Below are 20843 nucleotides of genomic sequence, written 5' to 3'. Positions count from 1 at the left end.
GGTATGATGCTCGCGGACTGACACGACTGACAGCGAGGACAGATTCAGTGACAGCAATGTTTTTTTTATGCTTCTATTGTTTTGCAACACATTTGTGGGAACTGACAGTTTATGTGGGAACTGATTTTACTCAGAAACGTGTTATTCTTTCGCCGTGTTGTGTTCAGGGTCTCAAAGTTGGTTATGTTAGCAGAGTTCTTATCACTGTAGGAGGACAGTCTTGTTAGTTTTTGAACTTTTCTGAACACAACCTTTCTTTAAAGTGTTTTTCCAGACTTTCAGACTGGCCCTTTTCACCTCTCCCAGTGGGGGTGACAGAATTGAGGCTAGCCAGAACAAACATTGGTGCTTTCAATCTCCTGAGAGATGGTGCTGACAACTAAAAGTAACAACAGGACATGAAAATACCTAGTGACCCTTGGCTCATGTGAGCTGAAGAACACAAGAGAACTCCACATTAACATGGACAGAGACTCAGTCTGGGTTTCGCTTATCTCTAGACTTCTGTCATAAATCTAACAGTGCATTCCTGAAGTTGACTTAACATCGGTATATTCCCTGTTTTAGCAAAGTATGAATTAATGTGAATTAAGCTTTCCAATCGTTCAGTAAGTCAGATAATGTTGCTCAGCATATGTTTTCCTGAAGAATGGTCTAACTGTATGATAAACAATGGATGAATTACTAAAATCCAGAGGTAAGCATTCTGCGCTGCCTGGTAACACTGCCAACTATTGACTATCAACTGAAACTCATTTCCTTTGTTTTATATTTTAACATTAAGCCTTGCAGTTTTTATAGTATTTCCTTTTTGAAGTTTTGTCCTCCAGCCAACTTGACTACTACTACCCGACGAGTCCAATTAAAGAAGTAGTGTAGCCAGATTAATTTATTTGACTTCAATTACTTCCGTGTCTGACTGCCTCAGAGAACTGCCAGCAATACCTCAGCCATGACCTTGGTTCCTGAAGCAAGCTGCCAGACCGACTGGTAGGTCCCGCTGTGGGGGCCCCTACCAAACACTGCATCCAGAGTCGCCTGGGAGCGTAGCTGGCAGCAAAGGCTCCTTCACGGTGTAGCCCTGCAGGCAGACTGGCCTACACCTCGCTGGTGACTCAACACTGCAACAATTCCCGATTCAGCTTAAGTGGTCTCATCTCTGCCATGATGCTTCAACAAGTAGGCAAATCTGCAGTTATTCTGTGATTAAGAATTGATGTCAAATCAAAATTATTATGCCTTAGAGAAGTTGATGGCCCCTAGCATCCCTCTGTTCTTTAATAACTTTAAATCACGTACTTCCATCACTATCGTTAACTCAGTGACCCGTTTATCTCACCGTTTTAATCTCTTTTAATCATTTGCTTGAATATTTCCTTCATCATGTATTCTTTAGACACTAAGCTATAAATAAATGTCTACATTTATAAGTGAGAAGTTGTTTGTTTGTGTTCAGAAGACAGAGGTCAATGTATCGAAAAGAGGGTTATGAGACCGATTAATTTAACAATATTCATTTCCTCGTAAGGGAGGTGGTGGCCCTATCAACGAGTGTAAGATTAAATTTCTAAAAGTAGTGTTACTCCTACATCATGGTATTCCTTTCCTTCATTTGTACCATCTCCAACCCCCGATTTTATGTTAACATTCCCCACAGCTGCACTTTTTCAATACCCTCGATGAAGTTCACAGAATATAAATGACAATGGGTGTCTCACAGCCACATTTTTTAGAAAATTACTTCTATGTGTAGGTGAGTGATAAGTAACAAACTAGCAGGAAGACAAATGCGAGGAGTAGACAGAGAACTGAAAGTCTGTCTATCCTTAGAGAAAAAAACAAAAAAAAAAAACAGGAAATTTTTCATGACATTAAAAGACAAAGGGAAGGTGCCTGATGAAAATAACAGTGAGGAAAATTGGTCACAAAGGACTGTATTATTACGTGTCTGCAGCAAAGCTAAGACATAACCACACAACACCTGCAGATCATCACCCCTATTTACATTTACACAATTTTTCAATGGGAGGGCTTAGTATATCAGTCGCTCCACTGGGGCCAGCTACACTCCTTAGTGAGCTACGTTCACTCCCATTTTAGTGCACGGTAAATGTTTAGCATGCTCCTTAACAAATATGCCCCCAAGTGAATACCCTACTGAGAGAAGAGCAAATTTGGTGCCTAAATGAGAAGGGATGGGGGTCCAGTAACTTTTAGTTACAGGAGGATTTTAAAAAAGAGACACCATTGGGGAATACTATAAAACAATACCAGAGAAACACAAAGACTGAAAACTAGAAATACAGTTGAAGCAGAAACTTCGCCCTCTCACTCACTCCCTCCCTCAAACTATTTATTTCTCTGTCCAACTGTGCCACCCAGACCAGCTGTCCCTCTTATTTCTTTAACCACTGTGCAGCAGCTGGAGGCTGGTGGCAGATGGACACAAAGAAACAAACTGACAACAGACAAAGTGACAAGCAGGCAGACAGGCCGTCTCTCCTCATACCTGTGTACTCCAAGTGGAAGCCAGCGGCGGATACACTGATGTCAGACTGGAAGGTCAGGTACAGGTTATTGGACGTGCTGTTCAACAGTTGTGGAATTGTTGTACCTGTAATATACAATATAAAGTAGACAGATAAGACCATGTTTAGTCCATACAGTATTCAATGTTAAGCCCACCAAAGACATGCGGATACGTATCACACATGGACACATAACAGCTCAGTTATATGCAGTAATAATATAAACATGATTCTGCTGTAGTTTTGTTCATTCATCCTCTCAAATCCACTTCTATGTTTTAACCCGAGCCACATTTTGATAAGAGTCGGGAGTCATTGCGGCTTTCAGCAGCAGCCACTTCACCTCCATAACCTTGCTTAATGAGATTTGCTGGGTATAACAAAAGTTACAAATTAAATGATGGTGCAAAACTAAAATACAAAGTGCCTCACATAATGCAATGAATCACAGACAATCGCTCAAATCAATAAATCAAATAAAATAAAACACATTTAAAAGGCAATAGATGCCTTTTTTAGAAGGGACATTGCTATGAAATCCACAGTGACTGAATTATCTTAAATGACGTCTCTACTATAAAAAAATTTTTAAAAAATCAACTACAATGATCTTTCAGCTGGACAGATCACATGCTCACTCTGTCATAGTTGTAAATCATGTTCAACACACTTACTATGTACATTTAGTCAGAGGAGTCTGAACCAAATAAATCATACTTGAACAGCAGCACGGTCGACTATTCTAACTCTGAATTTGCAGTGCGGAATATTCTGTGTGTATCAACATTGAGGTCTAAGATAATTTTCAGTATTCCAGACATATGTCTTCAATAATTTTAATTGAGATGTTTACATTTAATCATAATCACTTAAATATAGTGAAAGATAAAATTGATTGCTAGCTATTTAAAATGCCTTAGCCTCAAACCTTTCAAACCCAGCACTGCCCTTCACGATGAGAGCTGTAACGTGGAGCTATTATAATATGTAAAGAGTTTCTTTTCAGAGTGACATATCCACCACTTGAGAAATTTGACACCTAGTCTCATAAAACTGATAGAGAGAACTGATAGCCAACATAGAGACAGAAGTCATAATGCTACACCAGTCCCTTTTACATAAGGATTCAGCATCTAAATTGATGTGACGGCCTGTTTTCTAGTGGGTTACCATGTGGCAAGAGCACCATTTTCATTAGCATGAGCCCTAAGGCAGCACTACATTTGTCAAATTCCAGACAGAAAGAAGGACTAAATAATGAAGATCTCTACTGCAGAGAAAGGAACATTGTGTGAAAGAGGAGGGATATTTTTACTTGACTTCCTTAACTGGTTTTTAGACAGCATTCTCAAAGGACATGCCAAATGTCATCAGCTCCATCACCACATCTATCTGCTGCTGGGGCCCTGTGATGTCTGACTGAAATTCAAGAGGGAGCTGCCAACTAAAATTCAGTTGTATCAGTTTTACCTGAGTAGCTACCGAGCCTTGGAGCATTGCCATCAACCCCGTCAAAAAAATCAAGAGAATCCCAGTTGTGTTCTGTGGCGAAGGTCACAACTTGAATCTGAAAGAGAAAGACGCCTTAATAAAAATGAGACATGAGAGAGAAAAAAAAAAAACACCACAAATACAGAAAATGCAATTTATATTCATGAGCGAAAGAATGGCCAGCTGTTTCATCATTAGACTATGTATAAAAAAATTAATCCACCCGACAAATATTTTAATCTCTCATCAAACATGACACTCCTAAGATCTGCATCTGTGTCCTCTCACTTGGATGCCAGCTCCCTCAGGAACAGAGATTTTCCAGGCACAGTTCAGATAGTTGGCGTATGGCTCTGGGTATCCAGGAGAGAGGATAGTGCCTCTGCGGTCAGTCAACACTCCGCCACAGGGAACTAGACCAAGAACAACAGATTGAGAAAGAGAGAGAATGAAAAAGAGACGGAGAGAGGCTGAGTGACGTGAAGTCTACACACACCTGCGGAGTCAGGAGTGGACAAGGGTCACAGTGGGAAGAAGCCTCACTCCACCTACTATAAAACCACCACTAACATACATGGATACATGGATCTTGAATGAGCATCTGTAAAAACAATTCATATTATGTACTTATGTGTACTCAAAGGAAAGCTTTCATGACCATGCCTGAATTGACAATAAATGACAGGTTCTACTTTCATCACATAAATAAGCTTCATTTTATGACAGTTTGTGTCCGTGATTTCATTGTGATTTAACACTCAGTGGAGCTTCACATGGCAGCACACACGTATCTCCTGCTCCATGCAAACGTAAACAGTTTAACCCTGAAGTGTAATTTTATCTCTCATGGGACACACAAATCACATCTTTCAATTGTGAATGCTATTCCTCTCTAAACGCACCTTATTTCTACGAGTGCCACAAGCAACATATTTATCATGCCTCTCGGCTCTCAGATGAATTTTGAATTGGAGTCACTGGTCAGTGTGCTGACACTGTCAGACACTGTGATATATTTTAGTATGGGTAAAAAACAAAATGAAAAAAGTGCAAAAATGGCAGCTACAATATTTTTTATTGCGTTTCAGATGGATGCCAATTGGCCTTGTGTCCAGCCAGCTACGTTCCACAGTGTTTGGCTCCACTTTTTGTCCATTAAGGATTGTGGTAACCCAGCCTTGCAGACCCAGAATCCTTTGAATTATTACACACAACAAAACACTGAACAAAATGCAATCCCTTTCTATTGAAATGTAGTTCCGCTGGCTAATACAGAAGCAAGAAATGACCTATTGGGCTGTTAATGAGATTTTGCTGGGAGCCAGCTAAATCTTTTATACTGTCACAAGAACAGGAGTGTAATGTAAAAGTGTTTTGCTTTTTTCGTTGCTGCTTTACTCTGTTGAGATCCATTGTTACTTTGTTACCAGCTGGAATGTGTTTGTCAGACATGTAAAACCATTGCATGTGTTCCAATATTTATGACAGATAGTGTATACTACAAAATGAAGCAGTGTAAAAGTCTATGTCTAAGCCCAGCGACTCAAAGACACTAACTTCTGTAGACCTTTTCTCGCTTCACTCATGATGCAAAAATAAGTGTTTCTTAGATTTTTTAAAGATGTGACTGATGCAACAAAATAATTAGTTTACCAGTCCTCTGATATTCAAGGTTACCTAGCATTTGTATATAACAGCTTTTCTATAGTAGCAAGCAATCTGTCATTCAGAGGGGGTAGGAGGGAGGAGTCCTTCAGATGTGTAGTACAGTGTGTTCTCACAATGAAGAACCAGATGCTATTTGTCAAGAACAAAGGTTTATCCCTGTACAGGTCAAAGATAATCACTGTTTCGATATCCATCAGCCACTGGAGGGTTCAATTTGAAAGACAAGAAAAACCAGAGGAGACACGGGAAACAAGAGAAAAAGAAAATATGTTACTTATCAGATAGGCAAGGAAAGAGGAAAAAAACTTGCTGTCAGCTTGCCACTTTTTCCAACCTCATCAATATTTTACAGGTGATATGCACCCTCCTACACATGCTCGGAGAGTGACTACTCTGTTCCTTTCATTCCAAGTCACACACTAGAGAAATGACTTCTATACTGTACCTCACAGCAATCAAAGACTGGAGCAATCACGCTTTCATATAATCACAGATATTGTAATATCAGCTTCAGCTAATGCATGTCACATGTCAAGTGTTCGGTATTGAAATCGATTACCTCTGGCATCACAACTGAATGGGAACAGCTTATGTAATTGTTTTGAATCCTGCTCTGCAAATGAAAAATGAAGGTCAGTTCCTATGAAATCTCGAGCACTTTTGTCAGAATGTCATATCCTGTGGAAACTAGAGGCTCCTTGAAGGTTTGAAGGGCCTATACAGTGAAAAATGTGACAGCAGCTCCAGCCTGACTGAGTGACCAGGCCATCATTACCAGTAACCTTCATTTCCTGTTGGCTCTCAAAAAAAAAGCTCTTTTAGACAAAATTACTGTGAGTCCAAAACAGCAAATAATTATTTTTGCACCATCAGACCAATATTACTTCTAACCTTCAATTATGAAACAAAGGCCTGAGAAATAATTGAACATATTTAAGGGATAACAAAACACGGGCCTGTTATGTGCATTGCAACAATAAACATAGCACGCAAAATGCAGTGGTCACACAGAGAAATGGTTCTGGTTTAGGTTTACAGAACTTCAATTCTTCTAACATGAGACCACACTCTTGACAACAAGCAACAGACACATTTCTGGGAGAAGCCCAGTATTTCAGTGTAATTTAACAGCTCCTTTGAGTCCCGTGAGCTGTCAGTTAATGAAATTCGTTGAGCAAGATTAGAAATCATGACACTCATAAAAGCATGAGTGCTCCCCACCCATCTCAATGTGTGGCAGGCTCATATGTCAGAGTTACCGTAGGTAGACAAGCGTGGGGACCGCTCACATTATGAGACACAGTCTGCGGCATCTGATATGCCGGGAGTTCACAGCAACTTTTAATTAGAAGTGTTTTAATCAAGATACCAAAAACACAAGGTGTGCACCACATAGGTGTTTCAGATTAGATGCACTACTTATGTAACTGTAATATTTTAAGTATATACTCCTAAATGTCCTGTTTGTTGGTTCTCTTTTACAAATTTTACATATGTTATACTTACATATATTATTCTCATTTATACTCATTTTCACAAATGCAATGTGAGAACATGTAAAGTATATACTGTAATCATATATTGTAATGTCTCTCTTATCTGATCTTTCTATCAAATATAAGAATTGGAGTTAAAACATTAAGTAAATGCAAATTTAAAGCTTTTGTGGAATAAAAAAATTACTCTGACATCAGTGCCAATTTTTCAAGGTTAGTTTGCTTTAAGAAGGATTGTGAAGAAAACTAAGGCAAACTCAGCTCTCCCAAAATTATGTAAGATAATTTAATTGAAATTTAAAGTGGGGAAAAGGTTATTGCGTTGTTGATTTTAGGGGCAAAGTTGTAAACAGACAGAAATGACCAGTTTTAGCCAGTGGGTCAAAGTCATTGTGAATGATATAGTGAGCAAAATGGATCATTATCACAGCATAATGACAAAAAACTATTTACAAAATACAAACTGCCTTTTAATGTGGCCTGGAGGTTTAGGAGGGGTGTTAGCTGGAATTTTTAAAAACACTCCAATTAAATATGTTGCATTAGAATTTGCAGTGCTTACTTTCTGGGACTAAAATTCACTGTTAGTCAAATTGGTGGTAATTTACACTTAATTTAACAAAACTTAAGTAAACTCCCAAAAGTACTATGACCTCCAGAAAAGCACTCTGGTCTGACCTTACTGCACACCCACAGACACAGACACTTTAATTGGCCTTGAGATATTATTTCAAAACAAGAATCCACTGTTTAAAAACAAGCTCAGTACTTCTGAACAGTGAATTGCATGTGTGGGCATGCTGAGTATGAATCACGGCAATCTGTGAGTTTATGTAATATTAGGCAGTCATGATTTTCAACAATCACCAATGATTTAGTATGTGTATGAGTTTAGCTGCCTAAGTTGTGAGGGGATAAAAACAACATACAATTGTGCTCATCTATTAACATTTACTATTTCCTTACTTTTACTTTCACCAGTTAAATCCTCTTATTAATTTCCACAACCAGATGTTTAAAGTGATGTCAAGTGATTTCTTTTAAAGGTGAACTATAAAGTATTTTGTTTAAGTCAAACTCCATCTGGAAACAAACAAGAAAAAACAACATCTGTTTATTCAAGTCAACTATTCTCCATAAAATTCAACTGGGGCAATCCAAACATTATTCATCCTTGGAGGCGAGGCTAATTAAATCACGATAAAAAGACGCGCTAGCACAACTCAACAGCAAAGCCTTAATTCAGCAGCTTTGTATTTGTGAAATCGGAAGCAAAACAAGTGTTGCATGACGAGCCCAGTCAATCACAGCCGGACAAAGAGCTGGAAAAGCATGTTCTAAGACACAGGTACCTCACAGGAGAGTGGTGTCCGATGCCGTCATATCCCATAAAGAAGGCTTGAGTAATTGAGCATAGTGTTTTTGTTGAAGCTTCCATGAAACTATATCCATTATTCTGGATGAGTACACTGCCGCTGGGGGAGATGCTGCAGCCAGATTCAATCTCCAGATAAAAATCACTGTGTTTAAAATGGAACTGCTATTCCCTTACCACTTGGCAGTGAACTCGGATGAACCCTGACTTGAAATCTCCCGCACTCAACGGCTGGTATTATTTGTTGGCTGGCACAAGGCCTGACTTCAATGGATTTCTCCCAACTTCATCTGTAGGTCTTTATCTTCCCAAGGTAGATACGCCGTAGGTGGGTGTCTTCGTGAGACTGAGTGTAAGCCCTTCTGCATGTGTCTATGTTTGGGTAATAGTGTGTTCAGACACGGCATGTAAATCATGAAAGTGGAGCGTGTATGTCTTTGAATATTTATGTGTGCATAATTCTTTGTACGGTTTACCTGTCGTTTCGACTTTTCAATCTTTTATGTGTGACAATGACATCACAAATTTCACATGCCTTATTTAGCATAAGTGTTGTCTTCACTTACCAGAACATCTTAATAAGTAGTTATTGTGTTATTATGTTGGTGTATGTGTTGTGCTTTAAGTGCTAGGATACATACAAGTGAACAAGACTAAGGAAATATTTGCAGCACGAGCATTCATTCATTCATTTGCTTTGTTTTTCCCTTCCTGTGCCTTCAAAACTGCACCCAGGTAGGCAATTAAAAATATTTATGAAGCCCTTATATATAATATACAATTATGTACTTGAGCTCAAGTATTTTAACTACTGTAAAGTCGTTAAATCATGCCCAAACTATATTCTCCTTTTATTATGGTTACAGAAATAGTTAGGATTGTTCACAAGACATTCATGGATATGTTACAATTAACTGAGTAATAGTGAGTGATTTGGATACTTCACTTGGTAATGTTTATGAAGTCTTAGGTTATCACATTAGCCTCAGGCTTGATTGCAGGTTATTGTAATGTACTCAACTGTTCTAGGGTATTATTGAATTGTGCATGTGTACTCGATAAATTCGTGAGTTCATAAGGCTTTAAGTTGTGTTATGTTTTGTCCACCTTTATTTACATGGAGACGGCGAGGTATTAGAAACACTCGTAAATGAAATGCAGTCACATCACTAAATGTAGGCTCAGAAATTAGAGGTGAATCACCACTTTTCTGACACAGTGTCAAGAAAAACTGACATTAATAGAGAGATCAATTGCAGGGCTATAAAACTGAACTGGATTAGCTAATAAACTGATTATATAGATCATATAAAATGGGTGTATATAATGCAGTAGAGGTGTGGGATACATAGAAAAAGTTACCCAAAGATCTACAAAAAAAGTGTGACATGTTCACTTTACACTGCTGTTTATTTCATGGCAAGGCACAGGAACCTTAGGCAAAGGAATTCCTTATTCAGGGAGAAAATTTATGTGACACTTTGTCAGTCTATTTGTCTTTGCCCCTTTTTTTCCTGTCTGAACTATCAAAACCAGAGATAGGCAGATGCTTTGTAGTGGGTGACAGACATTAGGGATAAGTAATGCCTAGGAAAAACAGACACCAGCCGTTTTTCTGTGTGAGTGTGTGTGTGTGAGTGCGTGCAGGGGATGAGTCGAGGGTTGGAGGATGAGGATGCTTACCAACACATGTGGGCACAGTGCCGTTCCACTGGGCCAGGGCACTGGGCACGGCCTCACACCTGATGGCGTTGGAGCCGTGCAGTGTGTAGCCTGGATTGCATTCAAACAGTACCACCATACCAGTGCCAAAGTCGTTTCCTATCCGCTTCCCAAACCGGGGCTCAGGGACCGAGCTACACTGAGAGGCGCTTGTCCGGGGTACAGCTAGAGGGAGAGGGAAGAGGAAGAGAAAGACAAAGAGTTGCGGTTGGGTGTGGCAGCCAGAAAGACAACAGGACAAGGAGAGATGGAAAGACAAAGGAGGCAGAGAGAAATGGTTTAGCCCTTGTGAATCTCCTCTCACATCATTAGTCACTCTTGTCTGCTGTGCCAGGATAGGCTATTTGACTCCACATCATCCTGCCCTGCTGCCGGATACTGCAGCCAATGGCACTCTGTTGAACAGCCCTTTATGTGATGTGTGCAAGGATGAAGTATTTAAAAAAAAAAAAAAAAAAAAAAAAAAAAAAAGCAGGCAAATGCACTCATTGCACCTTCAAAGTAAAATAAGAGAGTCCACATCAAAATTCTGGGAACGTATCAGAAAAAGCGGGCTTACCTTGGTAAACAAAATGAAATCCTTTGGCTGTGTCTGTTCCATTTGTGGTAAACTTGAGTGTTATCTTGTTTCCCGAACTCAAAGGGAGTGTCTCGCCTGAAATGTGAAAGCGAATGAGACAATGTCAAAACTCTTTTAGATGATGCTGTTTAATAAACGTCCGCAGACACACAAATAACTCATGTGAATTATAAACATAGGCTCTTATTATGTATATTGATTTGGACTAAAAAGGATAAATGTTGATTCATTTCTAATGTTGGTAACTTTCAATGTGATTTAAATGTACAGTCTAATCTAATATACAGTATATCCTCGGTGTTATAGCTGGAAAAAGAATTTGTATGTTTTTACATTGTGTAACAGTCTAATCAAGTAGAGTGGTGACAACAATTTACAACAACTGGCTTGCTTTAATTATTTCAATTTGGACTCAGGAGATTATTCAGGTGTAATCAAAATATATTGTGTATGAACACTCTGTTTCATGGAGAAATGTAAGAATGGAAAAAAAAATCTTTATCCTTGCCAGTGTAGAGCTGATTTCAGACTTTTAATTTGTCTGTGAAAAATAGTTATTGGATTTGAATCAAACAAAAATGGATTTGCTGTCTTGACTGTAATGCAAAATGCTGTGCTTGAAAGGACTACTCATACCTGTGAGCTAGTAGCATACATAAAATAAGACACTAGACTTCAAGATTTTTAGTTATGTTTTTACCTGAGTGTGATCCATAGATTGAGGATAGAAGAGCTGAATCTATGGAAGATCCATCATAGATCTCAACCACATCACTGGTCAGCGTCTGGAATACCACAAACTGACCAAACAGCACTGCAAAGAAAGGAGGTACGGGAGGAAAAAAAGCAGGTGAACGTACTGTATAGCACATCAAAGGTGATTCTGTAGCAAATCAAAAATGATATGTCAATCAGATAAGCTGGTGAGAAATAAAACTGTTTCATCTTTTCAATTTTTAAAGAGTCTGAAAGCTGACACACTGAACCAGTCACAAACCCTTTTCCCTGAGGGGTCATGTGTCTAATCTAATTTGCATGTTTCTCTCCCTATAAGGGCACCATGGACACATTTATATCCAAACAATTAGTCGTAACACACTTAAAATGTATTTTGCAGATTTCTGTTTTACTAAATGTCTCTTGTCTGAAGTATATTTGTCTTTAAAAGATCTAATAAGACTGATTCACTTAAAAGCACTGCTGCCATGTAGTGGTGCCACACTTATTCAGTCAGGGACGTTGGACAGATAGTGTGTGAGAATGCTGCATAGAGAAGCCAATCTCCCCTATCTGTACTGAACCAGTTTTTCCATGCTGAGGGAAGACTTTTTTCTATCACAATTCCTTTTTTTTTAGACTTACTGTGATGCACTGTAACTCTTCCAGTAAACACACACGGTCAGCCACTCCTGCTTTCACTCAATCGTAACATCACTATCTAAAAACCTTAATTATTTTGACACCTAAGTTGTACTTTAATTCTTTTTTTCTTTCTAAAACATTATTAAGAATGAATAATAATGTTAAATGAAAGGATGTTAGTACGGGTTGGTTCATATTCAAACAGTGTTTAGGCTGGTTAATCTAAATTATTATTTAGATTTTATAAAGGTATTGTTCATCTATACCAACCAGCTCTACCATGTTTCTTTATTGAGCTGGAAATGAGCCATAGACTTAACGTGGACACACACACACACACACACACACTCCATTGACACCATTGTTAAGAAACAATACAAATGTGAAGTCAATCGTTGACAAATGCAATATAAATTCTGACTTTTGGTGAAACATGCTTAGTGGCATGTAGCTTTTTATAGGTCACAATTTCCTCAAGCAAAGTAATATCTGCCCACCTACTGCAAACCTTTATGTGACTTTTTCTCAACAACCAATAATTATATAATCCCTTTGAATTTTCCCTTCCCACTCCATGCCGTGTGGCATTTCACATGTGCAAAACAGCTTTCACACAATACAGTGTGTTATACTTTAGTATGAGATGCACTGTTTTTGCTTCCTCAGTTGTGACACTCCAGAGTTAAGACCCATGTTAAAAACAATTTAACGAGCTGTCCAGAAAAACTCTTATTCTGACGACACTTAGTAAATAATAAAGAATGAATAAAGACCACTGTGCAGGTTACTATTATAAGCCCCCCAGCTGATAAAGTGTCATGTCCTGTGAACTGTCGAGAGAGGGCATCTGGACAATGTAGACGAGTCTGACCTTGAATTCAATTAAACAGCCTTTACCTAATGACATGTCATGCGAGAACATTGTTGTTTATCACAAAAGTAATAATTAAATCTTATCCTCAGTGAAAAGCAGTGAGGGAAACTACTGAGAACGTATGATAATGAACAGAGAATTTATATAATTTCCTGCATGAATATTTCCAATTAAGCATTCCTGATTATATCAATGTTTACACGCCCTTGGAAATAATCTGATCTTTCTCCAACCAAATTAATAGACATGGCCTACTGGATCACTACTTCTTTGAAACGCTGTGTGTTTGTGCACTTGTGCATGACTGTGTAGGCAAATCCACTGCACAGGCATCTCGTGAAAGCTACACATTCTTTATGTACTTGCAGAGTACTAAAATACATTTGAAAAAAATGTATTTTATTTAAAAATATGTATTTAAAAAAATGTATTTTACCCTCCCATGAAAATGGATACAATCTCACTCAGTTTCAATGATTCAGTGTGTAGGGGGATGATTTAAAAAAATGGTAATTTAAAAGAATAATAGTCAACAATTAACACTGTCATAGCTCTAGGAAAGAGAGATTATTAGTATGAAATACAACCCTGTTTTTGAAAAGTCTTTAATCTGTGAGAAATAGCAACGACTTTAATTCCTAAAGTATATGTGGCTTCATAAAGCATTTATCTTTATCACTTCTGTAAATAGAAAGAAAAAATTCAATGTTTGTCTTCAAAAACAATGATAAACCTGTTTGAGAAAAGAGATATTGCACATTCTTGTATCTTAGCTGCAGCTAAATTAAATAAAAAAAACAACAAAAAACTAACATCGTAACAACACAACTGAGTTGAACCTGTAATCAAAATAAAGTGACAAGTTTAAAACTAGTGAAAGTAGCTGCTCCAACTGGTACACAGACAGACAGGTTAACTATAATTGGGCCATGTTGTGAAGAGCAGACTTCAAATGGCATACTGATAAATGAAAGTAAGTAAAGCCTGTTTACGCCCAGTAATAGCTTTCGCTAATGTGTTAGCTACAGCCACATGCCTTCTGGCAAAATACACATGAAACCCAGCTGAGAACGTATAAAAAACACTGGTAACAGAGGCAACAGCTAAAGGTAAAAAATGGCAGCATATGCTTGTCCTTCTGGCTATGAATTATGGAACAGCTTCCTGTCATTTTCACTTTGTAGCAGAACGGATCTCCTCCGGTATGTAGCCTCATAGTGTAGCACTGTAAAACCATTATACCTGCCACATAACTACGTAAGACAGACACAGACAGAAAAAGAATGAGAAGCCGAGTAAGAAACTGCCCCCTAACAGCCACTGGAAGCAATCCTTCACCTTATGTCCCAAGAGACGATGGTTTGGACTGACCGCCAACAAGCTGATCAAAAAACAGTGCTGAATGCATGGAGCAAGCAGGAAGGAGGGAATGCGGAGGTAGGCGTAACAATTTTTATTTCTATGGGTGCATTATTACTTCTACTATGTGACATGACAGACTGAACACAGAGCAGCCACAGAAAAAATGAAAAGGAAACTCAAAACAAGCAAAAAAAAAAAAAAAAAAAAAAAATTACAAATCCACAAGCACACATGTACACAGAAAAAGGTGCTGTCACACAGAGCAGCACACGCAGCCCTGTTTCTTTATCTGTTGAGAAGTGAGAATGCCTATGGCTGAACCAGTCTGAATAAGAGATGATTTTACCCTTAGGGACAGCTCACTGCTGTGGTATTAGCATACCAACACCGTGCTTATTGAATAGGCTGCACTCCCCTGCTTTGCCAACACTCTCACACACACACACACACACACACACAGACTCAAACACCAGCGCACGTATACACACTCTCACAAGTACAGTGTCGCTCATTTCTGCCTCTAATCTAAATCCAGCCATGCATGACTCCAATCTGCTCCTTTGCTGTAATCACGTCCACATATTAAGTCAATAAATCATTGTAAACTTGTTACCTAATTTATGCAGGACTATGATGAATCTTTTGTCCTCTGGGTCTAGTCATGGTAGTATAACACAATGCACTTGGACAATGGACAACATTTTCATGCCCGAATCTTCACCTTGAATTATCCCAAAGCAGTTAAGTCTCTCCAATCTCATTTCCATACCTCTTTGGGTATTAGATCCTGATATTAGTGCATTCTTGTATCTCATACCACTATGCCTGCTGGGCTTAGATAATGCAAAAATGTACAATTACAGGTTAATCTTACTCTCATGTGATGATAATCTAATTTTCCTCATTTTGAAGGCAGTCATTTTAAAAAATCTGACAAAAGGTCGCGATGGTGTCTACCATCCTTGGAGGTTTCTGCCAGACATTAATGGATTCAGGGGGCTGTTTAAATTAATCATGTGATTAAAGCAATCAAGAAAAGATGGATGGTCATACATTAGAGTCATTTACAGTAAAGGGAGGAATTATAAGAAGACCACAGTCATATACAGTGAACGCTTTATATTCACTTGATAAGATAAACCTAGCTAGTATTACGTAAAAGACTTTTGCTTCAAAGCAGCCTAAATTCTTTGAGGCATAGATTCAACAACGTGATGGTTCCCACTTCTTGGTTCATTCTGACTCAATACACACAGTTCCTGCAGACATTTGCTAGCACATTCACACTGTGAAAATCCCTTGCCATCACATCTCAAAGGTGCTCTATTGAGCTAGGATCTGGAGAAAGTGCAGGGAAGTGAAGTAAATTAAAATCACTGTCATGTTTGTGGAACCATTTTGGGATGATGAGTGCTTTGTGACAAGGCTTGTTATCTTGCTGGAAGTATCCATTTGAAAAAGTGTAGACTGTGGCAATGAATGGATGCACCTGGTCAGTAACAATGTTGTTGTGGTGTCTGAATGGTGTTCTCAAATAGTATTAAGGTGAGTTATGTGCGCCGAGAAAACATCCTCACACTGTTACACCATGACAACCAGCCTGCACCGTGCCTACCTGGCAACAGGAATCCACCATTCATACTGGCTATTCCAACAGCTTTGCCTGACATTTTCAACCTTGTTTCTCAATTTTTGAATGCTATAAGCTACAAAAAGAAAAGGTTAAAATTTAGTGTTACTGAAAAAAAAATAACTGAAACGTTTCCTGTGTAGGCAAGCCTATCCACTTCTCTGTTCAACGAGAGTTTTGTGATTTTATTTGCCAAAACCAAATACATCTAACATATTACAAGATCGCTGTGTGTGCAAAACTGCAAAGAGGTGTTTATATGTCTATGTTATTTTATTAATAACACTATCTTATTGTTATAATTGCAGTTTACCAGCATGTATACTCAGCCAACCTACCCTCTATAAATAAATGTTAAATAAATTGTGGGCCAGATTAACTAAAAATAAATAAAATAATGTTGCGCTAACCTGTGCGTATTCACCATCTCATTTACTAAAACAGCAGTTCATTATGCAGTCAGCTCCTGGACTGCGCTTGGGACTGCCCTCCAGACACATTCTGCGAGTGACGGCGAGCTCATAGACACACTTCAGAAGTCAGATTTCTTTAACATCACTAAGCTCAGGAAAGAAATGTTAACATAGTGATCTTAATTCCAAAATATCTGCCTTAGCCAACTTCACCTGAGAGAAAATGCTGGGCTACTACTCAAAATATTACCTATAACTTATATTATATAATAATTTTTTAGCATGTACTTCATTAATAATACATTTAGAGGTAATAAACACGTTCATGGGACACAAAAGGATATTAATTGACAGGGATGCACCGATCTGACTTTTTAAGTCCCGATAGAGATACCTGGGCTTTGGGTATCGGCTGATACCAAGTACCGATCCAAAACCAGTGTTTAATTAATAAGCTGTATGCCTCACTGAGTGGAAGAGACTGGGATCCTCCTTTTATGAGTAAGGCAACATCAGGCTTCACTTAAACATTGCTTTTCTAAGTTTGTAAAACAAAATGTAACACATAAATACATAGATATAAATTAACTGAATTGTTATCTATTAAAATACTGGTATCCAACACCAGATTGGCCCGTTGTCACCGATACCCAATCCACAAAAAAAAAAGTTAAGCTGGAGCCTGTAGAGGGTCAAGTCTCCTATTTGTTTGTGTTATAGTTACAGTATCAGATATTATGTTAATTAAGACTAATTGCTTAATTTTTGTTTGAAATAATCTTTTTTTTTCCTTTTGGTTACATACAAGCTTTTATTTGATGCATGTTCTTTTTCCCTAACACAGCCTTCCTTGTGGCTCGTAAAATAACTGACATTAGTAAATTCAGTGGATTACATAATCAACTGCTATTAACTTCACCTATTATTTGCGTGGTTCTCCTTTAAATGCACATGCGTTCCTGAGCAAAACATTTTACCATGTGTTACTGTGTGATATACAGGCACACACTGATTATATTACTTCCCAACCACTGTTTTGTTTATATATATAAAACCCAATTAGTTCATTTTCATGTATCAGCACCCACGTTCATCAAATAAAAAAATTCTAATTTGTGAAGTATTAAGCGCGTTATCAATACTTAGTCGGACGACGGACTCTACAATTATAAACTGAAAGTGTCTGCTCTGTGACTCAGCAGAGTGGCAGCACAGAGTAGCAGAGTGAGACATCTGTCCTCCCTCCTGCTCTCTGTTGTAAACACACATAGCTGTTAGCGAGCAGCTGCTCTAACGTCTCGCTGGGTCTCGGTGTTTCTTTTCAGAAGAAACAAGCAAGACATGGGAACTTGGCTTGGGTCTTAAGGAGTTGTAGTATTCATACACTGACAAATAGCCTGAACTGTACACACACTGCACTGCAGCCTCACCGTCACAAATACAGTTTCTCTCTCGACCCCACACTTGCTATGTACAGCTCAGTACGCTACAGTTTAGAAAACATATTAAAATACTTTTTTTTTTAAATTCCCCAATGCTCAGCCCGGCAGAGGGTCAACTCAGGCCCGATGGGCCATTGGACTTTTATACAATATAACACTGGTGGAAACCTTGATATATAAATATAGTATGTGTTTGAGGCCTGAGAAACTGGCGCAAAGATATAGGTAAATCTAGCCCACAGAGATTCCCAGTTCCATGGAGACAGCACTTTCAGTCCAGAATTGTTTCAGCAACAAAGTTTGGACTGATGATGAATAACCATTTGGTCCAAATGGCTTGTTTTTCCTCAAAGTTACTCATTACTGAGATCAGATAAGACGAGTGTTTTGAGGCTGACTCTATTTGACCAAAATCAGACCTGAGAACATATTGTACACACCAGACAATATGACAATGAACTTCCCAGGTTTCACTGACATGTGTAACCTAACTGTTTAAAAGCTAAGAAAAAAAGCTGTTCTGTTAAAGGTTGGGACAGTCTCAGAGAAAACAAAAACATAAGACCTCCTGTATACAGAGAAAACAAGAGCAGAAGAGGCAGGAGAATAGATAACGTATCTGATTGGCTTAACGTTATTGCCCCTTCGCTATAAACTTTGGCTGCACTTTTCAGTTTTCATCTGGCTTCTTTATCTTTTCTGCTTTTGGGATGGAGTCCTTCCCCTGTCAAAGACAAGGGCATGTGCTGCAGATAGGATCGTTACAATACAGCAGGGAAGACAAATGTCATAATCTTAGAAAGGCTCTTTCAGTCTCCGTCTCTCACCCCGCTGCTATTTGATCTTTCTCCTACAGAACGAATGAACATCACCCACTAGATCACTTGTCTGTTGAGTGTTTTCAGTGGTCTGTGTATGTAGTTGATGGATTATCCTACAACTCATGTATGCCAGCAAGGCAGGAAATTTCAGAACGTAAGGTTGAGATCCTCTCCAGTGTATTATCTTGCTCATACGGTGCATGAACTGGTTGCAAGAGAGAAATGCTGTTCATTTATATCTTGTTAAACATGTGTTACTGAGGAGCTGTCAAACACTAAGACTCTCGCTGTACAAAAATATTCATGCTAATTTGAGAGACATACATGTATAATGCTCACCAGTAACTATGCATCTACAGTATGTTACTGAGACTGTGTTTTTGCTAGGGATCCTTGATGAACTGCAGAAATCTGTAATGCCTGTTGTATTTTTTTTTTCTTTGTTGCTATTTAATGTGAACAAACCAACCTGCTCCTAAATTGCCTTTGGGTTTTGTTTATCAGTAGTGCTACTTTGTCACAGGTAGGGGCTAAAAGATTATCACTGTTGCCTCAAAACAAGGATTCATATGGTTTCCTCATGCTATCCGCATACAAATACCTCAGGATGACTCAAGACTTTGTGGTCAAATTAATTTACGTAGCACATTGTACACAAACAAGTGGAGGATTGAAGTGCCAAGCCATTAAATCTTACTAAAAATAAATCACCATTACAGTGTTTCTTGCAAAAAAAGAGCACATAGAAAAATGGATGGAGAGAGAAAAGCCACTCTTAAGTTAAAGGTTTAAAAACACATCTTTGCAATATATCTGCATCATGATATCTACAGTATTAGTAACTCTAGTTACGATAACTCCTGCTTATGTACTAAATATGCTTACTCTTAACTTAAATCCACAAAATGATGCCATACAGCATACATACATACATATTAACTGTGGACAGTGTGCTGTTGTGACTGGCAAAGCAACATGTTCCTCTTTTGCTGAATGAATCCCACTTAAAGGCAGCAGGAACCCTGGATGGCATGTGCTTGTTTCAAATGCTTAAATTGTTAAAAATATTCAACTTGACAGACCAACTTCTTGGGTTGGTTTCCAGCTGAGGTTACTGCTACCAATGCAAGAAAACACTGCAAAAAAACAATAACATGAATGCTTGTCTGATTATCATGTATTGAGTTAAGGAAATGTCATGTAAAAATTCTGCATTTCAGCTGTATCAGACGATGGATATCTGACACTGTCAGCCGAAATGCAGGATTTTGGATGAAATATTCAAGGCTAAGTGGCTACAGTCAGCCAACTCATGTGAAATAGATTATTATGTAAATGTAGAATATGTATAGCATTAATGTTTGGCGTCTAGGCTCTGACCTTGACGCTCCCCACAAGGAAACATCAAACTCAGCACAGCAGGGAGTGGGGAGTGATGATACTAACTTCCCCCCCCTAGGGGACTCACAGCCTACGGGTGGATGCTGGGGTTGGAGGTGGAGCTTTTGAAGTGCTATATGAACAGCTGCAGCAGTGGCATAGCTTGTGGCAGCAGGCATGCAACAAAAGTGCGAGCAGAGCACTGATGGCTTTAGTACACTGCCATGATTAAAAGGGTGCGTTGGACCCTGTTGCCTTTCCCCTATGTTAATAATGTTTATGATGATGATGTTCTGCTTTCTGATTTTACTGAGATTTTTTTTTTTTTATTGCTTGATGCTGTTTGTATGCCTGATGCACTATCAGTGCCTATTAGCTATATATATATGTATTGACTGAGTCTGCAATGGGATTCGAGCCCTGACTTACTGAATCAGACAAAAACAAAAATATTTTTTTTAAACTGCAAATTCATGTGCACTGGAAACAGGTGGATTCAAACTTATTGTCTGTGATATATGACCACTGATGGTCTAATAGCTGACATTACACTGATATCCTTTTTTTCTCCGTTTGTTTTGTTTGTGAACTGCTTATGTGTTAATAACCACTTTCCTCTACACTACAATCTGTTTGCAATTGAGTCATATTTAACAAGAACATTTTTGGTCTGTCAAGCTATATGGCCATGATTGCAGA

The 20843-nt window shown here is 38.5% G+C and overlaps 1 protein-coding gene across 7 annotated transcripts in view; it reads right to left on the bottom strand.

The window, feature by feature from the left end:
- Positions 1–20843, bottom strand: part of LOC122986830 (CUB and sushi domain-containing protein 3-like) — a 235381-nt gene that overhangs the window by 98664 nt on the left and 115874 nt on the right. For all 7 annotated transcript variants that reach the window (XM_044358248.1, XM_044358249.1, XM_044358251.1 and 4 more), the window contains 6 exons: positions 11561–11674; positions 10840–10935; positions 10242–10445; positions 4308–4432; positions 3999–4095; positions 2510–2614 (listed from right to left, as the gene is read on the bottom strand). In XM_044358248.1, the coding sequence (XP_044214183.1) occupies positions 2510–2614; positions 3999–4095; positions 4308–4432; positions 10242–10445; positions 10840–10935; positions 11561–11674 (741 nt within the window). The remainder of the gene's footprint in view (positions 1–2509; positions 2615–3998; positions 4096–4307; positions 4433–10241; positions 10446–10839; positions 10936–11560; positions 11675–20843) is intronic.

The sequence above is a fragment of the Thunnus albacares genome, chromosome 8 (assembly GCF_914725855.1).
Source record: "Thunnus albacares chromosome 8, fThuAlb1.1, whole genome shotgun sequence".
Classification (NCBI taxonomy): Eukaryota; Metazoa; Chordata; class Actinopteri; order Scombriformes; family Scombridae; genus Thunnus; species Thunnus albacares.
This window is presented reverse-complemented; position numbering and strand designations above follow the sequence as displayed.